A 21853-nucleotide genomic window follows, 5' to 3' on the forward strand; every position below is an offset into this window, starting at 1 on the left:
TCCTGCTGCCACAAGGCAGGTTAGGTCCACTTCTAGACACTGAGCTATCTCTGTTTCTATCGCTAGATGGGACTAGGGACTTTGCTCTGAGTCTTCCGTAAGGTTTGAATATCTACCTTCTCTTGGATTGATGCCTACTCATAGAGGGATGCGAGACCACTAATTAGTTCACCAAACACTGGCCTGACAATCCCTTCCAGGGGGCTTATGTTTCATATTATGAAAAATTGTACCTAAATTGAAACTCTTTATCTGCATGAGACATACTAATAAAACCTGTTTGTCTTTTGGGTGGCAGGTCTTTCTTCTACTCCCCATCTTTGTGTGTCCGACTGCCTGATTTCTGGGGCTGAGATATTTTTATCCCCACTCCTACACTTCTGTACCACTAAGAGAATGAATTCTGCCCTCCTTGCTTCTCTCTGCCAACCTTATGGCCCTTCATGGTTTTCACTTTGCATGAACATCTAGAAAGATGATGGTGATATTATATTCCTTTCAGCAAACATGAAGTACTATTTAAAAGCACAGATGTGAGGTCAGCCTTCCTGAATTTGTATCCAAATTCCATACGTACAGTACCAGGACTTCATACAAATCAGTTTCTCTGTGAATCTGTGAGGCCGACATAGCACTCAAACCTTACAGTCTCTGTGGGGATTCAAACACATAATCCTTATTAAATTGTAGCAAAAAAAAATGTTCCTGATAAACCTCGACTGTATGTAAGCTGTTATTACTTGCCAGCCCAAAGCAAGGCTATAGCTAGGAAATTAAACCTTGGCAGAATTCCAAAGCTTGATAGCTATCAGACTTACTTTAAAAAAAAATCAACTCTCCAAGCTTTGATTTCCTTATATGCTAATGAGAAACAAAATGAACTCTTTCACTGGGCCTTGGGAGGATAAAACATTATGTAATAAATGTTAAAACACCTAACACAGAGCCTGACAAATGGTGGGCGGACAACAAATGTTCACTGCTTCCTTTCCTCCCAGTTTCTTAAAGTAGACACTGTGCAGAGTGGCCGGGGGCTGGCTGCTAAGCCGTGCTAGATGCAGAGAGGAAACTGTGTTTCAGGCTTTGCAGGCTGAATTGAGTCCGACAGAGACCCAAGCAACTTCTACTATTTAAATGTTGATCATGCCTGGATAGAGTATCTGTCACTTTCCAGGTCTCCTTCATCAGGTCAGCCAACAGCAAGCCTCAGTGTTTTAATGTTGTACTTTCTACATGGCTACTTTTAACTATGGATGGCAGTGAATGACATAGTTTAAGGTCTTAAGGCTTTCAAATCCCTGACTCATGGTCAGTGTGCAGAAAGGTGACATACACTTGGCGTTGGCCTTGCGCAGCAAACTGCTTGCCTTGTAAGTTTGGAAGTCACTCAAAGTAAGGGCTGCTAGCTTGAGTTATTTGAGTCACTTTACAAGAAGATGACGGCATATCGAGAAAGGGACATCAGTGTCCTGCTTAGTTTCTGGTTATTTGACACAAGCCAGGGTCTCCTGGGAAGAGGGAGCCACAACTGAGAAAATGTCTTCACTAGATAGGCCTGTTAGCAAGCTGTGGGAGGAGGGCATCAGATTTTCATGATTGATTTGGGAGGGTCCGGCCCACTGTGGATGGTGCCAACCTTGGGCTGTATTAAAAATCAAGTCATGCAAGCCGACAAGAGCAAGCCAATGAGCAGAGCTCTTCCTTAGCCTCTGCTTTACCTCCTGCCTTGAGTTCCTGTCTTGACTTCCTTTCATGGTGGACTATAGGATGTAGGGTCAAATGCACCCATTCTTCCCCAACTCACATTTGGCTGTAATGTTTCTCACAGCAACAAGAACTAGGACAATCAGCCTCAGGACTGGGATCCTGTGTTTTTGTCTAATTCTGCAATATCCTGCTATGTTATCTAGTTAAATACCCAGGTCTCACTCCCAACCATCTAGTCCCTAGAAATGTAAGAAACTACAAAGTTGGGAAGACTCATGCTGGCATTATAGTTGATACATACATACATACATACATATATATATATATATATATACACACATATATATGTATATATATATATATGCACACTTCTAAGCTTTAATTTCATGTGAATTGGGGAAATAAACTTTAGCCAGCGACAAATTTGTTGTTTTGAGTGAAACGTGCACGTATAGCAATGCTTGCTCCCCTTTCTTCCCCAAGGCTTAGTTATATCATCTGCAAAATGAACCCGTTGAATGTAGCATTTTCAGGCTCTAACATTCTATCATTACCACGAGTACACTGTTGGGTAAAAGATTAGAAAGCCTTGGATAGTTGTCGGCACGTCTTGAACAAGAAGAACCGCACTCTGTTGTTGGGAAGTCGGGATCACAGATTTTCTTCAATGGACGAGTCGGAAGCAAAGACCTGCCTAGGACGGATTAGGTGGATGTTTTATTTGCATTCTGTTGTGTCTACAGATGGGCTGCTGATGGTAATCAGATCACAGGGCATTAGTCAGACACTCTGTCTAGTAAATAACAGAAGAACTGAATCAGGGACACAATCCAGCTGGCAAAGTTACCTTTGGGGCAAAACCAAAACACAATGGACCTGTCTCCCTTCCTTCAAACTGTGTCTGATTATTAATCCTTAGTTTTGATGCACTTTAATTAATTTTAAAATTAAAATTAAGAGATTAAAAATAATCCGTGGGTCTTGATTTAGATCAAGAGCATATGCCAGGGTGCGTTCGTGTGGCTCCCAGGGACGTAAGCCTATGCTCTGGGGTATAGGATCCCCTATTTTAGGTGATGGGGAAGGCTTCAGTTTGGTTTGGTTTGTGGTCTGCATCTTCTAAATTTTCTATAACTATTATGAACTATATTGGTACTGAGGAGGAAAAGGTGAGTTATAAATGTTGTGAGAAATCCCATGGGGACCTAGGAAAGTTGCCTCTTAGGTAAATCAATGGAGGTCTCTCCTCCCATTGCAATAGTTTCCCAAGGAAGAAAGTTTCAATGTTCCTTTAGGGAGTTTCTCCTCCAGTGTAACTGCATAAAATGACTGTGGTGTCGCATTCTTGTCATTCAGCTCCAGAGACACTCTGCCTCTGGACATGAACTGAGTGAGCACTCTATATTTTGTCTGCTCACAGTGTGTGTGTGTGTGTGTGTGTGTGTGTGTGTGTGTGTGTGTGTGTGTGTGTGTTTGCTGGTAAATTTGCTCAATGAGAGAACCCTGACCTAGAAGACGCCATGTAGAGGATCACAAGGGTCAAGATTTAATTATGGCTTTGGGGTTTTGAAAAGTTGCTTGATCATTGGGATATGTATAAAATGGACATGATAAAAAATACACTCTACAAATTTCCCTTTGGTGAATCTAATGAGACAATGAAAAGACCCTGCTACATACTGAGGCCTCCCCTCCCCTCTATTTTTTTCTTTGCAACTTTAGGCTGTTGAGTGAATTCAACAAGAAAATCAGCTCTGTAGGGTGCTTGCAGTGTGGTCTGGCTTTTCAAAGGTCAAGTTAAGATTGGGCTACGGCAAGCGCCATTTTCTAGGACCAGCTTAGTCAACAGACTGTGTTTAATCAACTAAGCAGAAGACCTTGGTCCACATTGGTTCGAAAGAAAAGTAAGGCCTATTTTTGACAGCTGCAGTAAAACCTCTTGTTTCTCTTCTTCCGAAGTGTCCTGTAACAAACTATAATTTTTCTATGGTAAATGAGTTGTTTTGTTATATTTTAGATTTGTTTCTTAATCTTCTAATTAAGGACATTGCTTCTGATGAAAACCTAATCCAGAATTTGAAATGGTCTTGGTGGCTGCAAACATTTGCTTCATGTAAGTGTTTAAAATGGGCTATTAGTTTTCAGTATTAGTGCTAAAGAGAAAATACTATGTTTATAGTCCGAAGTGTAATTTAGAGTGTTTCCTGACAATCTCCTAGTCCTCTAAATAATATAAAAGGGAAGATTAAGCTTCAGAAGAAATACAACACAAAACCACTTTTAATCAGTGTCAGCAGATAGTTTTCAGGAATTAATTATTGTGTCACAGTGAGCGTTTTGGATTATTCTCTGAGATCTCAACACCAAGACTTCAGTCCATGAATCTTATTTTATATTGGTGATTACATAGATTCAAGATTCAAAAAATTCTCCCAATTCAATACATTCTAAATTAATTTCCCCCTTCCTGATTCTCATCTTAATAATCCTTCTCTCAGTGAAAAGCTTCCAATACACAAAGGGAACATCTCAGGACCTTTTGACACACTGCTCTCTCAGTATCCAGCTGTCTTACTGTCACACACATAGAAAGAATCTTCACAAGGATTCCAGACCCTGCCTCCTGAATTCTCCCAGTTTGTTCACTGCCCAATTATGTTTGCATCACTGCAGTAGCCTGTGGCACTCATGGTTTTAGTCTTTTTCTCCCTTATCAGCCCTCCTATCTGTGACCTTCATGAAAACACATTTGAGCACAGATCCCCATGGTGCTGTATTATTTAGTGAACTCAACATCTGCTTTGGAACTTCTTAGTTCAACCAACAAAGCCTCGAACATGTTGGCTTCTGCCTACTGATCTAGTCCCCTCTTTTGTAATTCTGCACCTGTGTCCCCCCTTGCAACAAACGCAGGACTCTAATGGATCACTCTCTTCAGACAACATGGCTTATTACATCACTTCAGACTGCCCAGAAGGTGCTTCATTGTCCTCACTAGATTCAACTGAAAGGAAAGTTACTGGCCCCATTATCTTGAATAGCAACTTGGAAAGGCATTGCATCTGTGATGCTAGGAAATCTTAAGAAATGGACAAGGTGGCTAATATTACCCAATAGTAAAGCTGCAAAGAGGAAATTTTTGGAATCTGTTAGTAAGTTTGTTTCAACATCAGTTCCATAGGTTTATTTTTATTTGTGTATCTGTGTGTGTGCATACGTGTGTGTGAATGTGTGTGTGTGTGTGTGTGTGACCTGCACATAGGGAAGTGCACTGTCTGCATGTCTGCTGCCCACATAAATCAGAAGAGGGTATCTGATCCCTCTGCAGTTGGAGTTATAGAAACCACTGTGTAGATTCTTGGAACTGAATGCAGATCCTTTGTGACCACTGAGCCATTGTTCCAGCACCTTCCCTAGTATTTTTATATTTTAAGATTGCCTCACCTTTCTGAAGTGCTTAGAATTATAAATTGGGAGTCAACAACATTTGAGAAGAGATGAAATGGGGTAGAGATCTCTGTGGGAAGATAGAACCCTGCCCCTTTCTCTTGAGGGATGATAAAATTTAAGGGGAACTGACATCCGAGCAACGACTGGTTATATGAATATTCAGTGCCTAATGGTTTGCTTAATGCTTCACATTCATTTCTTCACCACTTAGAAACCATGTATTCCTATGTCACGTTCATGCCTTTTGGGAGAGCCAGACGCTGTCTGTGCTATTATCCAATGTTAGTAAATGATCTTAATTCATTTTCTATCACTCTGCTTATTTCCTTGTATTGCCTGTCCTCAGCCAGAGTCCGTGAATGCAATGCTATCTACATATTATTCTGCCTTGATGAAATATTCCTGTTTCAAAATTCCTAAAACACAACAGAATGAACACCACTTCCATTGTAAGGGAGTCCCCGCACTTTTCCGGAAGTCATATGTTGTTAGGCAGTTTGTGAGATGCCGTTTTGTTTCATTCAGTCCTCAAATTTGCCCTTTGGATTAAGAACTCTTGAATTCAGACACAGCACTTCAAAGGTCTGCTTTAGCCTTATCAATGTCCATTCAGGAGGTTCATGCCTCTGAGTGTCAATGGCTCCCTGGGAAAGCATTAAACACATTGAGCATGGGACCGACTGGGAGCTAGCTTTGCTATGCTGGACTCCCCTGTCCTTGTCTGTGCTATGGAGGCACAGAGCCAGCCGGGGCACTGGAAGTTTTCTTTCTTGCATTCTTTAAAAACAAAGAAACAATTTTTTTTCCCACAAATAGATTTGTTTGGGCAAACCAAGAGCGAGGCTCCATCCCCAGCACCTGTGAATTGTTTCTGCTAATTGGGTCAAGGCTGATGCTAGTCAGTGTGGGCTGCCTTTGAATCCGCTCTTCCAAATGCCGCATGTGAGCGTGGGAGTTATTAATTGATTGGAAGGCTTTCCTTGTCTTTCCATGTCATCTCCCCCCCCCCTCCCATGCTTCATTATTTCAGGCTCTCCCTTCCTCTCACTCTCTGCTCTGCAGAGGAAACCTGAACCCCATTATGTGTCAAAGCAGATGGTTACTAGATGCAAGACACTCCAAATACCGAGGACCTCCCCAGGAGCTCCTTCATGAGCGCTCCGAAGCTGGAGCTGGCCCTCGTGGTCCTTTAATCCACGGGACTGGAGGACTGGCTGTTTCTGTGATGTTTTCCCTCTTTATGGCTGTTTCTGTGATGTTTTCCCTCTTTATCCGCTTTCATTCTCTCCTTCACACACAGTGTTCTCTGTATTAAACACAGGTTGGGAGAGCCTGTGTGTGAGCAATTAGAGGTCTAAAATGGACCGTGTGGGAGGCCAGGAGGGCAGGCTTGGGAGTTGCTTTGTCATCCCTGAGTGAAGCACAGCTTGCCACTTCCTTGCTAGAGTTACAAAGAACAGATTCCCAACCTCCTCCACAGGGATTTGTTGAGGGCGATAACCTGATCACCAACCCCAAAAATGAGACCAGAAAGGATTTTGTCAAGTTTTCATATGAGACCTTTTTCTGAAACAGAGTCTAAAAGTTAGCATGTAAGTTACCTGGGTAATGAGCCAAGTAAGACGTAGGAAGGAACCATTTTGTGGGGAGACCAGAGACATGGCTGATACTGCTGTGCTGGTGCTAACAGGACTCAAAGGGGCAGACAGAAAGGTGTTACTGTGATGTAGACAATTTTAATCCACTTGTCAGGTATCCCTTAAATGGGCCCTGGATTGACTTGTGGTCATTGCTTGTACCCTAGCTTTTCTGGAGAAAACCAGACCTCCACCACCTTCAGGAGTGAACCACACCTGAGGTTTCCGGAGACAGGGATAGAGAAAGAGTACAGCCTTCCGCTTGCTGAATGACCAAGCCTCTTAAAACATGGCAGGGACCCTGTGTGCTGTTCTCACAGTGCATTTCCAATTAGCAACTCTGATGGATCTCCACAGCTTCCTCCACGGTGCCTGGTTGGAAACAAGAGCATGAGTGGACGCTGCATTGGAGATCAATTGGCCAAAATGTGTGAGGCCTGGACTGGGCCGCAGGGGGTTAAAGACAAAAGGGAAGGGAATCTGGTAAGGCACAGGTCAGAACTCAGTTTCTGAACTCATTCAGAGCACTCTTTGACTTGGTCTCATGTAAGTTATCACAGGCTTCATCCCTTTCATAACTACTTCCGGACAGAGGGAAAACTCAGCCATTATCGACAATTATACATTAAAATCCTCATTGCCTCTGGAAATTTGGCTTCAAGGTCTATAATTGTTCAATAACATACCTAAACTTTTCCTGTAATATTTTCCTTTCTCGTTTGAGTTTTTAATGGATTTCTTTTGTTTCGTAACAGATATATCTGCGTTGCTGACTTTCATTTCCCACATCTTAATTCTTTCTAGCAGGTTTTTTTATGCACCCCTCCCCTCAGCCTTAAGCGCTTTCCACTTTCAACTAAAGATTTTAAGATTTTAAAAGGAATTTTGGTTGGGGAGCACTGTTTTCCATGTCTGAAGCTTTAAGTCTTTTTTCTGAATCTGAAGTTTCTCCTTGAAAATGTAGACTGAAGGATTCCTGTTCTACCAGGTCAGTAGAGGCATTCAATAAATCATAATGCCCTCTTTTATAACAAGGATGATGCTGCCACCAAGAAAATGGTATTTAAGGAGAACACCCTGTTTGAGGTAGATAGGAGACATTTAAGTAACTAATATCAGTATTAGGACTAATTCACACACACACATACACACACACACACACACACACACACAGAGAGAAAGAGAGAGAGATGGAAGGCATTTAAATAACAAGAAGATATTATTAGTGACTAATTGATAAGAACACTGTCTCTCTGTCTGTCTCTGAGTGTCTCTGTCTCTTCCTCCTCTCTCTTCTCTCTCTCTCTCTCTCTCTCTCTCTCTCTCCCTCCTCATTTAACCCCTCAACCTTCCTTGGATCTGGAGGTAGCCAATTATTTTGATGAAGAACCCAAGGCTTAGAGAGGCTGCCATTTTCTTGAGTTCCTCTATCAAGTGAGTGGAGGGATTTCCTATGGGGTAAAACTGGAGCCCTGTACTATGACAAGGCTATCATGTAGACGTAGGAGAAACATCAGGAAACATCAGGCAAAACTCACTGGGAGGTACTGTTGGTGCTAGCCATGGTCTTGCCTTACGCAGAGGAAAAGGAAGAATGCTATTGTTAATTAACCATTACTAATGTCTTGCAGCTAATTGAGTAATGCCAAATGTCTTTGTCTCTTGGGACCATACTAAGAAATCCCAGAGGTGTAAAGGTTAGGATGGTTGGAGAACATTCAACTGAAAGCTGACGATTCAAAGGCCAATGTTTTGATGCATTTCTTGTGTGGAGGGAAGCACATAACAAAAGGTAGAGATGAACAATAGTATCAACCAACCAGACACCTCAGAGCCCCCGGGGAATAAACCACCAACCAAAGAGTACCCATGGCTCCAGATGTAGCAGAGGATGGCATTGTCTGGCATCAATAGGAGGAGAAGTCCTTGGTCCTGTGAAGGCTCATTTCCCCAATGTAGGGGAATGCCAGGTGGGAGTGGGTGGGTATGAGTGGGAGCATCTTCATAGAAGCAGGGGGGAGGGGCATGGGAGCAGGGGAGAAGGGGATAACATTTGAAATATAAATACATGAAATATCCAATAAAAATTGATGCTCAAGAAAAGGTGGAGGTGAGGGGGCACTGAGGGTTGACAGAAAGGTTTCACTGAATGTTTCTTTGTTCGTAAAACTACTTGAAGAGATTCTGAGAAGCTCACCGTGGCATTCATCAGTTGTCAGAACTGGCATTTCCCTTTGTCGAACAAGACAATGCAGACAAGAGAAAAGGTACATTATGAGGAGCACCAAGGGCTTCAAATGCCACGAGTTATGCAAAGTGATAAAGGAGGGGGGATTGTGATTGGGGGCTCTAAATGTGACTGTCTGGTAGCTTTAGTCAACTGACTGCCTATTAATATGTTGAAGGTAATATCAATGTCCAGTGACATTGATAGCTTTTATGTAAAAAAAAAAAAATGGAGCTAGCTTTGCAGATATCCAAATGGATGGCCGGTTTCAAGAATCTTCCACTCTTCAATTTTAAATTCTCTCTCTCTCTCTCTCTCTCTCTCTCTCTCTCTCTCTCTCTCTCTGTGTGTGTGTGTGTGTGTGTGTGTTCACATATAATCACATGATTGAGGATGTCAGCTGTCAAACTTGGTGGCTATTTCTTAGGCACCATTTAGATGGGCAGCTTTTAAGACCCAGTGTCTCACCAGGTCCTAGAACTCAGTAATTAGGGCAACAAAGCCCCAGAATCTCTGGGCTTCCCCAGCACTGGCGTTAGAGGAGCTCCATTGCTTCACATACACATGTGTCCCTGAGTTTTTGTGGCAAGCATGCTTGCAAATGAGTTACCTCCCCAGCTCCAAGTTAAATGTTCTAATCCACAACATGCATAGAATGCTGCAATCCCTAATTCCCAGTGCTTTATTGGGGATAAACATATGCAATGAATATGTAAAGTGAAGTCTCTGATCCATGTATGTTCCTTTCTTGCTGTCTATTTGCCACTTTGGATCATTTGAACTCAGTTAATAAGAGATGACTTTGAAGGACGAGCATGTGGTTCAGTGGTAGAGCGCTTGCTTGCCTAGAATGTGTAAGACCTGTGTTACTTATAGGAAATATTTACAATATATGATAGTTTATAATACTTAGCTATCTAGGTGTGGCTAAGAAACATATTCAGGTAAAAATAGCCACAAAAGAATGGGCTATATATAGCTTAATGGTAAAGTACCTGCCCTAAGTTCAATCCCTGGCACTTACTTCTCACTCCCAAATAAAAATAAAAAAAAGCTACAGGATATAGTCTTCAAATCTCATCTCTGATTGCCCATTGGGGGGGAAAAAGTCATGGAGAACCTTGTGAAATCTCTTGGGATGTTTCTAATCTACACTAGATACAATGCTTCCCCCACCAAACATGTAGAAAAGTGGTTAATCCTTCTTCATAGGCTTGACTGGGAAGCCAGTTGGAAACTAGGGTTCTGAAGACCTCGCTACTCAGATCCTGTTTCACTTAGTTTGGGGAGGGGAGGTTAAGGGAAACCCAGATGCCCATTTTAACTCATTTGTAAAAAGTTTAATGATGTCCCTCTCAGTGTAGTTGGGCACTGTGAAAGTCCCAGAGCCTGACATTGCGGGTGGAACTGTCATTGTCAGAACCTAATTAAGGGTAAACTTGAATGTGTCCTGTGGAGACCCATTTGACCTTTGAAGTCACATGTACTTCCAATTTCCAGAATCTTCCTTCTGAGTTACAGGTGGCCTTTACAGAGTTCTCTTTGTGTCACCAGAATATTCTGGGGTGAGGAGAACATTGTCTGCCAACAGAAGCCAAACAGGAGGCCTGTGGGCTTCACCACCTCCAACTCGTTCTCCAGAACACATCACAATGTTGATAACAGAATTCCCAGTCATCCAATCTTCCACATTTTACATTCAAACCAAAGAGAAATGGAGATAGGAGAAAGCAAGCTGTTTCATTATCAGAATAGAACACACACTTGACAGACTCAGGGATTTCCAAAGGGACTTCAAAGAGTTGGGACCTTTTGCTCTCGCTTTAGGAGCTCATGTCTTCCTCAGCTCCTCTCATATTAACTAACTAGAACATTCTCTTCTATTTTGGAACAGGATATTTTAATTTTCCAAGAAAAATTAAGCAAAAAAATACCTCTGAGTCACTTAAAAACATACTTCTAAAATGATTGCTTTGGATAGACATGCAGTCTATAATTAATTTTGAAGGTGTTCTTTAGAATTTTGTGAATAGTATATTCAATAAAGAGTAAATTGCACAGGAAAGGGAAGAAGGGGAACCCTTGGCGATTTATTTTCTTTCCTCCTTGAAGGATTTAGATCTCTGAGAACATGTGTTTGGTCTATAGAAATAGCCACACAAATGAATAACAAAGGAAATGAACACCCGGGCCCAATCAGGGTAATCCAAGCTCTGGATGGTGAGCTCTGTATGAAACTTCCGGTTAGACCTTTTAAGAAGAGAGTATCGCATCCACTCTCTTTTTAGATTGTCCTTACACCACCGTTTTGGTCTAGTCTGGCTGGGTTGAGAGCCACCTGGATTGTATGTCTCTTTGCCCCACATTCCTTTCATAAGAAACAGCCATCACATACCAGTCTGTCTCCTGGTACCCAGAGCCTTGACATGGATCCAACATAGGTTTTAGTCCTACACTGCAGACATGAGTCTGTGCTGTGGGAAGAGAGGGTTGAAGGCTGTGGTGCTGAGCCTTTACCCCCTCACTGCTCACTTGGAAGCCTTTATAAGACCTGGGGGTTTGGTGTCTTGGAAAGACCGAACACCTGTGCAAAGTGGGCAGCAGTGACTACAAAGGAGCCTGTGAACTGTAGTGGGAAACTGTGAGTTAGTGGAGACAGTGCTCCTCAAGCGGCCCTAAGTGTTGGGGGACTTGGTGACCATGTTTTAAGATAAATTGAAAGAACTGCTGGGGATGGGGGAAGATGCATGACAACATACTTTTATTATCGTTGAAGTTTGTGCTATGGTAGGTTTTCCTGTGATTTTACTTTTACCTAATATCTCTCTCTCTCTCTCTCTCTCTCTCTCTCTCTCTCTCTCTCTCTCTCTCTCTCTGTATTTGCTTTTCACTAGAAAAAGGGAGGTTGAGTTCCCATTAGTTAAGTTTTTTTTTATCTGCAAAGCCTTGGCTGCCTCGGGGACTGTCAGTCAGAGCAGAGAGGGCCTTTAACATGGGACACCTATTTTATTGATTCGATGATATTCAGTGTCTTATGCTGCAGATGTTGTTTGAAGCACTTTAAAGTCGTCGACTCATTAACGTGCTTAACAACTTAGAAAGCGGTCACCATTATCATTTTGCAAAGGACTGTATGAGTTGACTTTTAAATACAGGTCCCTCGAGAGGTGTGCTGGCTCCGTCACTCCTGTTTAACTGCAAACTCTGAAACCACCAAAGCATCTGGATTTCTGATTTGAGGACCCCAGTTAATGGTTGGGGAGCCCACTGAAATCCTGCCAATCTAGGATTCCTGGAGTGGAAAGCAGCATCCTCCTCACCCGCAGGCACACGTGATCCCAAGGAGAAGCCATCGCGTATGCTGCCATCTCCCATGTGTTTCCCAGTTATTCCAGCTCTGGAGTCTACACCACCGTCACTGCTGGTGACAATTCTGACCACTCCACCCCCAGCTCCATCTGCTGCAGCTACCAGGCTGCCTTGTAATCTTCAAGCCTCCCACACACCCTGCCCGCTTTCCTCCCATAAAAGCCAAGAGTCCATCATCTTCAAGACTAAGTGAACAGACATCTTTCCCCTCCACAGTTAACTATTGCTTCCTTTCTTGATCTGCAGCGAGGCTGGATGAACCTGTCATGGAGTAAGGCTCTGAATGGAATGTACTGTATAAAATCAGGGGCCATAATGGGGTGGAAGCCTCTCTCTTCTCCCCTCCCTTCCAGCTCCATATCACTTCAGCCACCTTGATACTTGCAGTCCCAGAACAAGCTGCAGGTGTTAGCGAGCCTCTGACCCTTCTTCCCAAGAACATTCTTAGACCTCCGGAAGTGACAGAGAGTAGCAATGCTGCCTCTCTCCTCTTAGAGGGTGGGAATTAGCCATGGTATCACTTTCGCCAAAATCAGGCTATGCTGCTGAGCTAGATGACCCAAACGCATCCTGCAGATAATATCCAGCCCCTCTTGAATTTAAGAGCATAGGCTTATACTCAGAAAATGAAAGCAGGAGGCTTGAAAGCCCTCGAGGTTACCAAGAGCAACACACAAACAATTCATAAGAACACTTGGGAAAAATGGAGGTGGGGTATTATTATCAGTGCCCAAGAGGAGCTTCCTGTCACATCACAAGTCAAACATGGAGGATTCTAATGCAGTGTATCTCCTTCCCAGCTCTGCGTTGTGACTTCCCAGAATTCAACTACTTCCCTGTTTAAACAGGACCACTGTCCACCTTTTCGGTGTGTGCTCTGGGATGCAGCCTTATACAAGGTCATTTGACTGGACATCTTAACAGTTTTGTGAAAAACACAAACTATGATTGAAGCAAAACAAACAAACAAACAAAATCTCCTACCCACCAGTTGGACAAAACATTTCGAATTCTTTGGTTACCTTAACAATGACAAAGGTTCCAAATGGAACCTGGACAGAAGAACAAGCAAGTTAGAGCCTAATTAACGACCTTGAACCAGGTAACGAAAGCACACGGTCTGCCTCACTTCACAGAAGAGGGTGGAGGCCCTTGAATGTGCACTGAGGATCCTTTAGAAAGCAACTGAGATCATTGAGACCAGGGAAGGCAGCTTACACAAGTGGCACACTTATCTCAGAAGCCCATAATCCAGCCGGATGGCACTCAGCTAGGTCAGGGTGCCCTGAGACTGCCACAAGTGCTGTATGTAGCTGCCTGTCTAAAAGTCCCCAGGTGGGAAAGCATCCATCCCCCCAGTCCTCTTAGCTATAAGCTCTGGACTCAGGGAGTCAAGCATCATGTTCTAGCAAAGCGCTCCGAGATATGCACCCAACACTTGCTTACACCTCCAGGGCTACGGACTTCTTTGGGCAGTTCTGAAATTCTGGCAGCACTTTGGTAAAGGATCTCAAGTTGGGAATATTAACTGATGAACTTCCAAGGCAGAGCTCAGGCTGTCAGCAGCTAATGCTGCTCTGTTTACAGTGAAGCAGGCGGGGGGGAGGGTGAGGGGCTCCCCTCTTTCCCATGTGTTACCTTGAGCTCCTTGGCTATAGAAGAATCTCTGTGCTGACTCCACATCCAGGAGTCTGTGAGCCGACTCAACGTCCAGAAAATAATCCATTTTGGGATAATCCATCTTCAATGTTCAGAACAGGATTTTGAGAGAAGGCAATCACTTAGATCTCTATAAAGGGGGAAGAGGAGAAAGCCACAGTATTTCAGGCTGTCAAGTGTGTGCATTCTTTAATTTAAATAAGAGTCCTCTGTTCTCATATGCCAACATTTGACTGACATTTCTAATTTCGAAGCCCCCACCACCAGAGCCCTTCTATTGTATGAGAAGATTCAACCTTTAGTTAACACCGATTAAAAATAATATATTCTGCCTGAGAAAATAAAGCCATCCAGGTTAAAGAGACGTTAACATACTGTTTTTCTCCTTGCTGTATGTTACCTGACGAAAGGTATACTTTTGAATCCATATGCCTCCAGTTTGCAAAAGTCTGCCTGATAAATGGCATTAGAAGGTATCACCCTACCTGTAACTTGCTCTTCAATTGCTCCAGGGGTGTCTGGTGTCCCCTTTAGTACAGAGCATCCCCTGGGAATCCGAGCCTCCTCTCAGAGACACTTTGCAATATAGGCTGGCTTGTTCGCTGTACAAATGCCTTGAATTCCTTAGACCTCAGCCATTCCCTTCAGCACAATCTATACAGTGCGACTGGCTTATCTGCCTGAACCCGGTATAGGCTGCTTTTGATACAGAATTATGGTTCGTGCAGCAGTGGCAAACACCACAGCCTTGCCAGGTTTCCCACAGCATGCAGTACCCTGGCGTGAAAAACAGCCAGCCCCTTCTCACAGAGCCCATGCAGTTACCCCTGATACCGGCACAGATGAACTAGTTCTATTTCTGCACTATTATATTTTTAAGGAGGAACAAGATGAAGTCTTTAAAAATCAGACTCTGAAGGCTAAAGCGATCGCTCGTTTTCTAAGTCCGCACACTCTCATCCAAGAAACCGGGTCTGTCAAGAGGAAACTTTTTAAAAAAAAATATATAGCCCAAGGTACCCCAACGGCAAAGAATACTTACTGTGAAAGAAAAAAATAAAAAGTAAAACCAAGGGCTTGTCGATAGTCCAAGTGAACAATTTCAACCAGCTGCTTTGATCTTATTAAATATTCCCAGCAAAAGTAAACGGTTTTGATTATCTGATTAGATCGGTGATGAATAATGTATTCTGTCCACTGGACTTTCTCTATCAGATAAAATGGCCAGAACATGTTACCTTAGCAACCGAAGGTGACGCCAGTTTCAGCCTCTCCACGCCCTCCTCTGCGAAGGAAGGAAATTACCACTTTCCCATGTAAAACTTTGGCAGGGAAACCATCGAAATCTACATGAAGATTTTTACATCACCCAGGGTCATTCACAGCCTACTCTCCCACCTCTCGGACAGAGATATCGCACGGTTATTTAAAAATCGGAATCTCTGCTTTAATAATCTATTTTCACAATCTCAAAGCCCAGTCTGCTTTGCAGGAAGAACAAAAATACGTGGTAAATGATTAAGCAGTGGAGAGGACTCTAGTGTTTAGACCATGTTGGAGCACCTGCCTTCATCCTACTGCGGATCAGGGCAGGGTGGTGAAGAAAGGCTATTTTACTGGCAGTGTGGTGTGTTCGACATTCCCATTATAATTAATACATAAACAGTCACCGGCATCCAGGCTGAAAATAACTCCTTCCTTCTGTGAATCGGTCCCTAGAAACAGCTTAAAAGCTGTCTGAAATTTCCCAGATTTTGAAAGCCGCATTGTAACACAGATTCCCACAGGAGACAACCCCTAGCCTACCAAAGGCAACACAGCCAGAAAGACATGCGGGTGTGGGGGGGAAGGTTCTCAAAGTTAGGAGATACTCACCAGCACTTGTGCCCTTTCCACAGGACGCTTCCAGAGAGCAGGCGGAGCAGGGCTGCTAAGCCTGTGAGCCCAAATGAACAGCTTCTAATTTTCCCTTCAATCTCCAGTCAAGAGCACTGAGTGGAGGGAAATGATGGATCTGCCGGTTTTATATTGTGATGAAATGCCCCCTCCCTCCACTAAGCCAGGATCTGAGTGGGGCTGCTCTTTAGAACACATTAGCCTGCTAATTTAAGAAAATTGAAAGGTTTTGTTTTACCGTCTTTTATGTGTTCTTTTCTGCTACCCCCTCAATTTCATTTGCATTTAAAATGATTCTCCTGTCTCCTAGGCTCTCAAAGGTGTGGAATACTTGCTAATCCTGAAGGCTGCTCCCGGTAGGGTTTGGTGCCCTGCCATTTCCTTCTGAGCTGCCAAGCAAGGTGAGCAATTAAAACTGCGAGCTACATTCTGAAGAGAAACTCAGAAGGCCAGTCGGGTTTCACCCTCCCTCTTTTTATCTGTGCACGGTCAGATCTTCAAAATGCCTAAATGGGCTCCTCTTTTCTGATGGCCACAGAATTCTTATCTCAACAGCAAAAACATGCTTTGGTTGCGCCCCTCAGTTAGCCTGGTTTGATATCCTCCTTACTGCACCCCAGGAAGGTCTTGTAGGCATGAGGATTTGAGCTATGGCCTTAAAAGCCATGATGCTAATCAAGTCATGCCCCAGTGTGTGCTTTCTGCAACCTTCTTCCACCTTGTACGGACCAAGCAGAAGTGATGATTAGTACAGGGCAGCGTATAGCATCAGCATGGGTTGTTAAGACAAGAGAAGCAAGCGATGCTTGCAAGGACTTGGAAGGACGGTCAGACTCTGTTTTCCCATGTCCACAGCTTAGCCAGGAGACAAGTGCCAGTGAGTGAGTGACTGCTAACTCTGAAAACTGTCTTTTTATGTGTCTTTCTTGTTACCTTGCCTTTAGGTTAGGGGGTTGTTTCTCATAAGAGAACCCGGGAAATGCCTTGCTGACTGTCTTGTAGGTCAACAATAGGGTGGGGCTCTCCCACCCTACTGAATTAGTGCAGCAGAGAGATCAGCCTTGTGGAAGACCTAAATGTAATGATCAATCAAAAGGCCTTGGGGAGAAGTCAGCTTGGTCTCTGAATGTGCAAAGCTTTGCTCAGACCCCTGGCCTTAGATATTGAAGGTTGAATTTCTATTCAGCCCTCAGTAGAGACAGGTGAACACTTGACATTTACAAGAAGAGAAAGCTGTCTTCTGGTTCCTTTCACTTACAGTAGAGTGTGGGCGACAGGTTCTAGCCCTCTATTGTGCTTCTACAGAAATTATAGTGACTCATAGGTGAGAGAGATGCAGGGGAGGGAGAGTGGAGAGAGAAATGAGAGAAAAGGAGAGAAAGGGGAGATTAAGCTGAAAAAACGTCAGATTCTGTGTGAAGTGTAGATGAGCCTGGGATGGGAGACAATGCTAAATAGGACATTTGAAAAATAGATTGTGTTCCTGGGACGGAGAGCGCCTTTGGAATTCAGTGATTTCTAGAGTACAGACCTAGGAAAGGAAACTTGAGGTACTTTATAAAATGCTGGGGCTGGGGAGAGGATTCCGTGGGTAAAGTGCTTGTGTTAGGACCCGAGGTTCAATCTTTCGCACCTTCATAAAAGCCAGATGGAATGCCAGTGTTCCAGATGTAAAGTAGAGACATGAGAATCCCTGGACTTTGTAGGCCAGCTAGCCTGGTACATACAGCAGCAAATGACAAAAGGACCCTGCTTCAGACATGAGGAACTGTGGTGACTGACACCTAGAGTTGTCTCTTAACCCCCACATGTATGCTGTGGCACACGTGCAGGCTTTCTCTTTCTCTCTCTGTCTCTCTGTCTCTCTGTGTCTCTCTGTCCCTCTCTCTCTCTGTCTCTTTCTCTCTCTCTCTCTCTCTGTATGTGTATGTGTCTGTCTGTCTGTGTCTGTCTCTCGGTGTCTGTCTCTCTTTCTCTTTCTCTCTCTCTGTCTCTCTCTTCTCTCTCTGTCTCTTTCTCTCTGTCTCTCTCTGTCTCTCTGTCTCTCTCTTTCTCTCTGTCTCTCTCTCTCTCTGCCTCTCTCTCTTTCCCTCCCTCCCTCCCTCCCTCCCTCCCTCCCTCCCTCTCAAGTAATGGAAATGATGTGAAAAGCCTATGATTTCTTTTTAAATGGGTAAGATTTTAACTTTTAAAAAGCAATGATTTTTAGGAAATGATTTACTCACAAAAGGGACATCCTTTTACTAAATAATCATTATATTTTCAAAATATTATCCAACCAGATTTTAAAATAGACTTCCTTCCTTCCTGCTTTTTTGAGATGGGGTTTTTCTGTGTAGCTCTGGCTGTCCTAAAACTTGCTTTGTCATGACTGGGGTGACCTTCAACTGGAAGCTCCACCTGTTCTATCTCACAGGAGCTGGGGTTAAAAGCATGTGACACCTTGCTTGGCTCTGAACTAGAGTTTCGAAGTTGATGATTTTATTCTTTGAGGTGACATAGGTTACATACAGGAACATTCGTGTGATGAAATTATCATTTATTATTGATGTTCGTATAACGTTGAGGATCAAACCAAGGACTTGTGCAAACTAGACAAGCACTCCACCACCGAGTTGTGTCCCCAGATCTCAGTTTAATGAATGGTGTAATTCAGGCTAGCCTGAAACCCTGTATAGTCTAGGTTGACTTTGAGCTCCATATAATCTAGTCTAGACCTCAACTCATGATTCTCCTGTCTTATCCTCCAGGGTTGGGATTCACCACTACTTCCAACTAGAAATTTATTTGTAAAGTTGGAAAGCATAGCAATTACCCCAAAACAAAGTCAGGACCTGGTCAGCTGTATTTTTTTTTAACTTTTACCTATTTAAAAGTACCACTAAGTTCATTATATGTCGCCCCATTGTTCTGACATACATTACAGCGTATTTGGTGATGTCCCAGACCAACATTTATGGAGCGCTGGACAATTTATTCAAAAACATCCCAAGTTCAAGCTAAGTCAGACAATGTCAATATAACCATGTGACTTATAAATAAAAGCTAATTTTAAAAATCAAAAGAAATCAAACCATATAAAAGCATAAGGCAAACTGTTTCCAGTTTGGTGGTAAGAAGATAGGTCTGCAATGTGCATATAAAGTGTAGAATGATTGCATTGACTTGTTTCAGAGTAGAACCCAGGCATAAGTAAAGACATTGTCTGTGTTACTTGACCTTTGGTTGTAAACTTACTCATTCTATTGACACTGTGAGACCAAGCCATTCAGGAAGAGAAGACCACAAGAAACTTGTTCTTCTTGGTCTTCTCTGGGTTTGGGCAGGGTTTAATATGCTGGCTGAAGTTCCTCTTATTTATAATTGTACAATGACCTTCTTAACCCAGTTGTCTCTATTATATTATAGAATTCTCTAGGAAACCCTGGTTAGACTCTATAAAATTCTGTCTTCTGCCTGCATGAGATCTTGGGGACATTTTTCTTTGGATAATAAACCGTGTATACTTAACTTGGGAATATTAGAGTATCTCTTAAAGTAAATAACATCCTAGGTGTCTTGGGAGAGCACTTAGGTTGACGGCCTTAGGTAAATCACTAGCTTGCTAAACAAGTGTGGCTGTCACTCCCTCAGGATATGTAGGAGATTGGTTCCAGCACCCTCATAAATTTCAGAATCTTCAAGTGCTCAAGTCTTTTATATCATGTGCTGTACTATTTTCATACAACTTTCACACATCCTCTGAGTACTTAAAATTTCCCTAGGTAACACATGACACCTAGTATAGTGCAGAAGCTACATAATAATTGTTATATATTATTGCCTAGAGAATTATAGCAAGAAGAACATCCTCCACATATTCAGTATAGCTGCATTTTTTTCCACTGGATGTTTTGATCCCCAGTTTGTTGAATATATAGATGGGCCCATAGATACATAGGTTGACTACACAGAAAGCTTTCTCCATTCATTTTTATTGAGTTGATCCTCAGATAGGTACAGTTCAAAAGCAATAGTTTGGGGATAGGGACATGACTCATCAGGTAAAAGTACTCCTGAGGACTGAAGTCTGGATCCTCACTTCCCATATGAAATGCTGGGTAGTCATGGTAGTTCATCTGCAAACCCAGTGTGCAGGAAGCGGAAACAGGAGATTCCCTAGAGCAAGTTGGCCATCTAGACAAGCTGATGGATGAACTCTGGCTTCCAGTGAGAGACCTTGTCTCAGTATGTCAAGTGGAGAATGATCCACAAAGATACCTGATGTCAACCCAACCTCTGACTGCCACACACTTGTATGCACATGTACAAACATGTGTGTACCCATATACATGTGCAAAAAGAGGAAAAATATACATGCATACATGCTACTGGCTCCTCTCTGGCAAATCATTCTATTAAATCTTAACCTTTGACTCATGAGAAATCTTTTTCTCATTAAGCCATGCACATACTAGAGGACCAAGTAGACTCCATGATTTTAAAAGAAAGAAAAGAATACTTGAGGTTGGAAAGGAAGAGTGATGACTGGGACAGAGGAAGAACTGGAGGGGAGAAGCCTTGATCAAAACATTATATACATGTATGAAGTTCTTAATCAATAAAATAAAAGGGGGGGGAGGCTGTCATCAAATAGCATGCTTCTGCAAACATTCTATCTATGGCTTTATTCACATGAAAATTTCCCTGGAAGAAGAAATACTTTGAGGCACCATCAGTTATTTTTACATAAGAGCAAATTAATTTCTACTGCTGCTTTTGGAGGAAGGTTTGATAATAGTTGGAAGTTAACATAAAAAGGCAGGGGATTAAAACAGACAGACAGACAAAAGAACTTTTATGTTGAGCAAGAGCTTCATTTTTATCTCATACAGGCCCATGGCCGTATTTGGAGGGTTTTCTTATATATGAGGTGTTAGTGTTTGTCAGGAGAGAGCATTGAATCTGCAGACATCATAATGAGGATCACGGTTTGAAGATGTCTGGATGGTCCAGAGGCAGGGCCTTTTTAATCCAAGATTTTGTTATTATTTAGAATGTGTCCATGTGTGTGTATGCCTGCCTGTGCCCATGGGTGCTTAGGAGCATGGGTGCGTGTGTGTATGCATGGGTGTGTCGGTACATGGTTGCATCCATGTGTGCATGTGCGTGAGTGCGTGCGTGCATGTGTGGTGTGTGTGTGTGTGTGTGTGTGTGTGTGTGTGTGTGTGTGTGTGTGTGTGGTTTGTGAGGGCACATGAGGGGAGGCCAAGAGAGAGTGTTAGGTCACCTGAACCTGGAGTTATGAGAGGTTATAAGCTCTCCAGAGTGAGTGCTGAAAACCAAACAAGGGTCCCTTACAAGAACAATAGCCATTGTTAATCACTGAAACACCTCTCTAACACCAGAGGCCGATTTTAAAATCCTATTCAAAGACCTTTTTGCTAAAGGGTCTCCCTTGGCCAGTCCTCTTTAGGGTCTGCACTAGGAAACACCACAGTAGAGAAATGGTCTTAGAAGTTAAGGAGGAGACAGTCAGCGGAACAAATGCTTCTGGCTCCTCTTGCTGCTGCTTCTAAAAATAACCGTTCCCTCCGTGACTATGTTGGCGGGAACTCAGTTCAAAGCATAAACAACGTGAGTTCGAATACCCAGCTTACCCTCTGCCAAATAGATTCTGATATGTTCATCTTGCTTATGATATGCAAATCTCCTTGCTTTGCAGAAAAAAAAATAGTCAGAAGCATAGAAGCTCGGTGACTTTAGATATTGGACTCAAAGTAGGAAAATGAAAAAATGCTGAGCTGAGAAGACAAGAAATTCCCAAGCGTCTCTACTCACGGCATCTCCCTGGTCTCTAGTTCTGAAGTCACGAAGATAACACACGTGTTGGTAGTAGTAGCCTTTGAAACATGAGTTTTAGGACACA

At 42.9% G+C, this 21853-nt stretch overlaps 1 protein-coding gene across 7 annotated transcripts in view; it reads right to left on the reverse strand.

Moving 5' to 3' along the window:
• Phactr1 (phosphatase and actin regulator 1) overlaps positions 1 to 16326 on the reverse strand; it is a 477222-nt gene extending 460896 nt beyond the window's left edge. The window contains exons 1-2 of one of the 7 annotated variants that reach the window (XM_039095677.2): positions 15925 to 16326; positions 14029 to 14179 (exon numbers count right to left, since the gene is read on the reverse strand). In XM_039095677.2, the coding sequence (XP_038951605.1) occupies positions 14029 to 14131 (103 nt within the window). In that variant the 5' untranslated portion in view covers positions 14132 to 14179; positions 15925 to 16326. The other 6 variants (XM_063276382.1, XM_063276381.1, XM_039095676.2 and 3 more) reach the window with 6 other exon arrangements.
• Between the last annotated feature and the right edge of the window lie 5527 nt (positions 16327 to 21853).

This window comes from Rattus norvegicus, chromosome 17, assembly GCF_036323735.1.
Source record: "Rattus norvegicus strain BN/NHsdMcwi chromosome 17, GRCr8, whole genome shotgun sequence".
Lineage (NCBI taxonomy): Eukaryota > Metazoa > Chordata > Mammalia > Rodentia > Muridae > Rattus > Rattus norvegicus.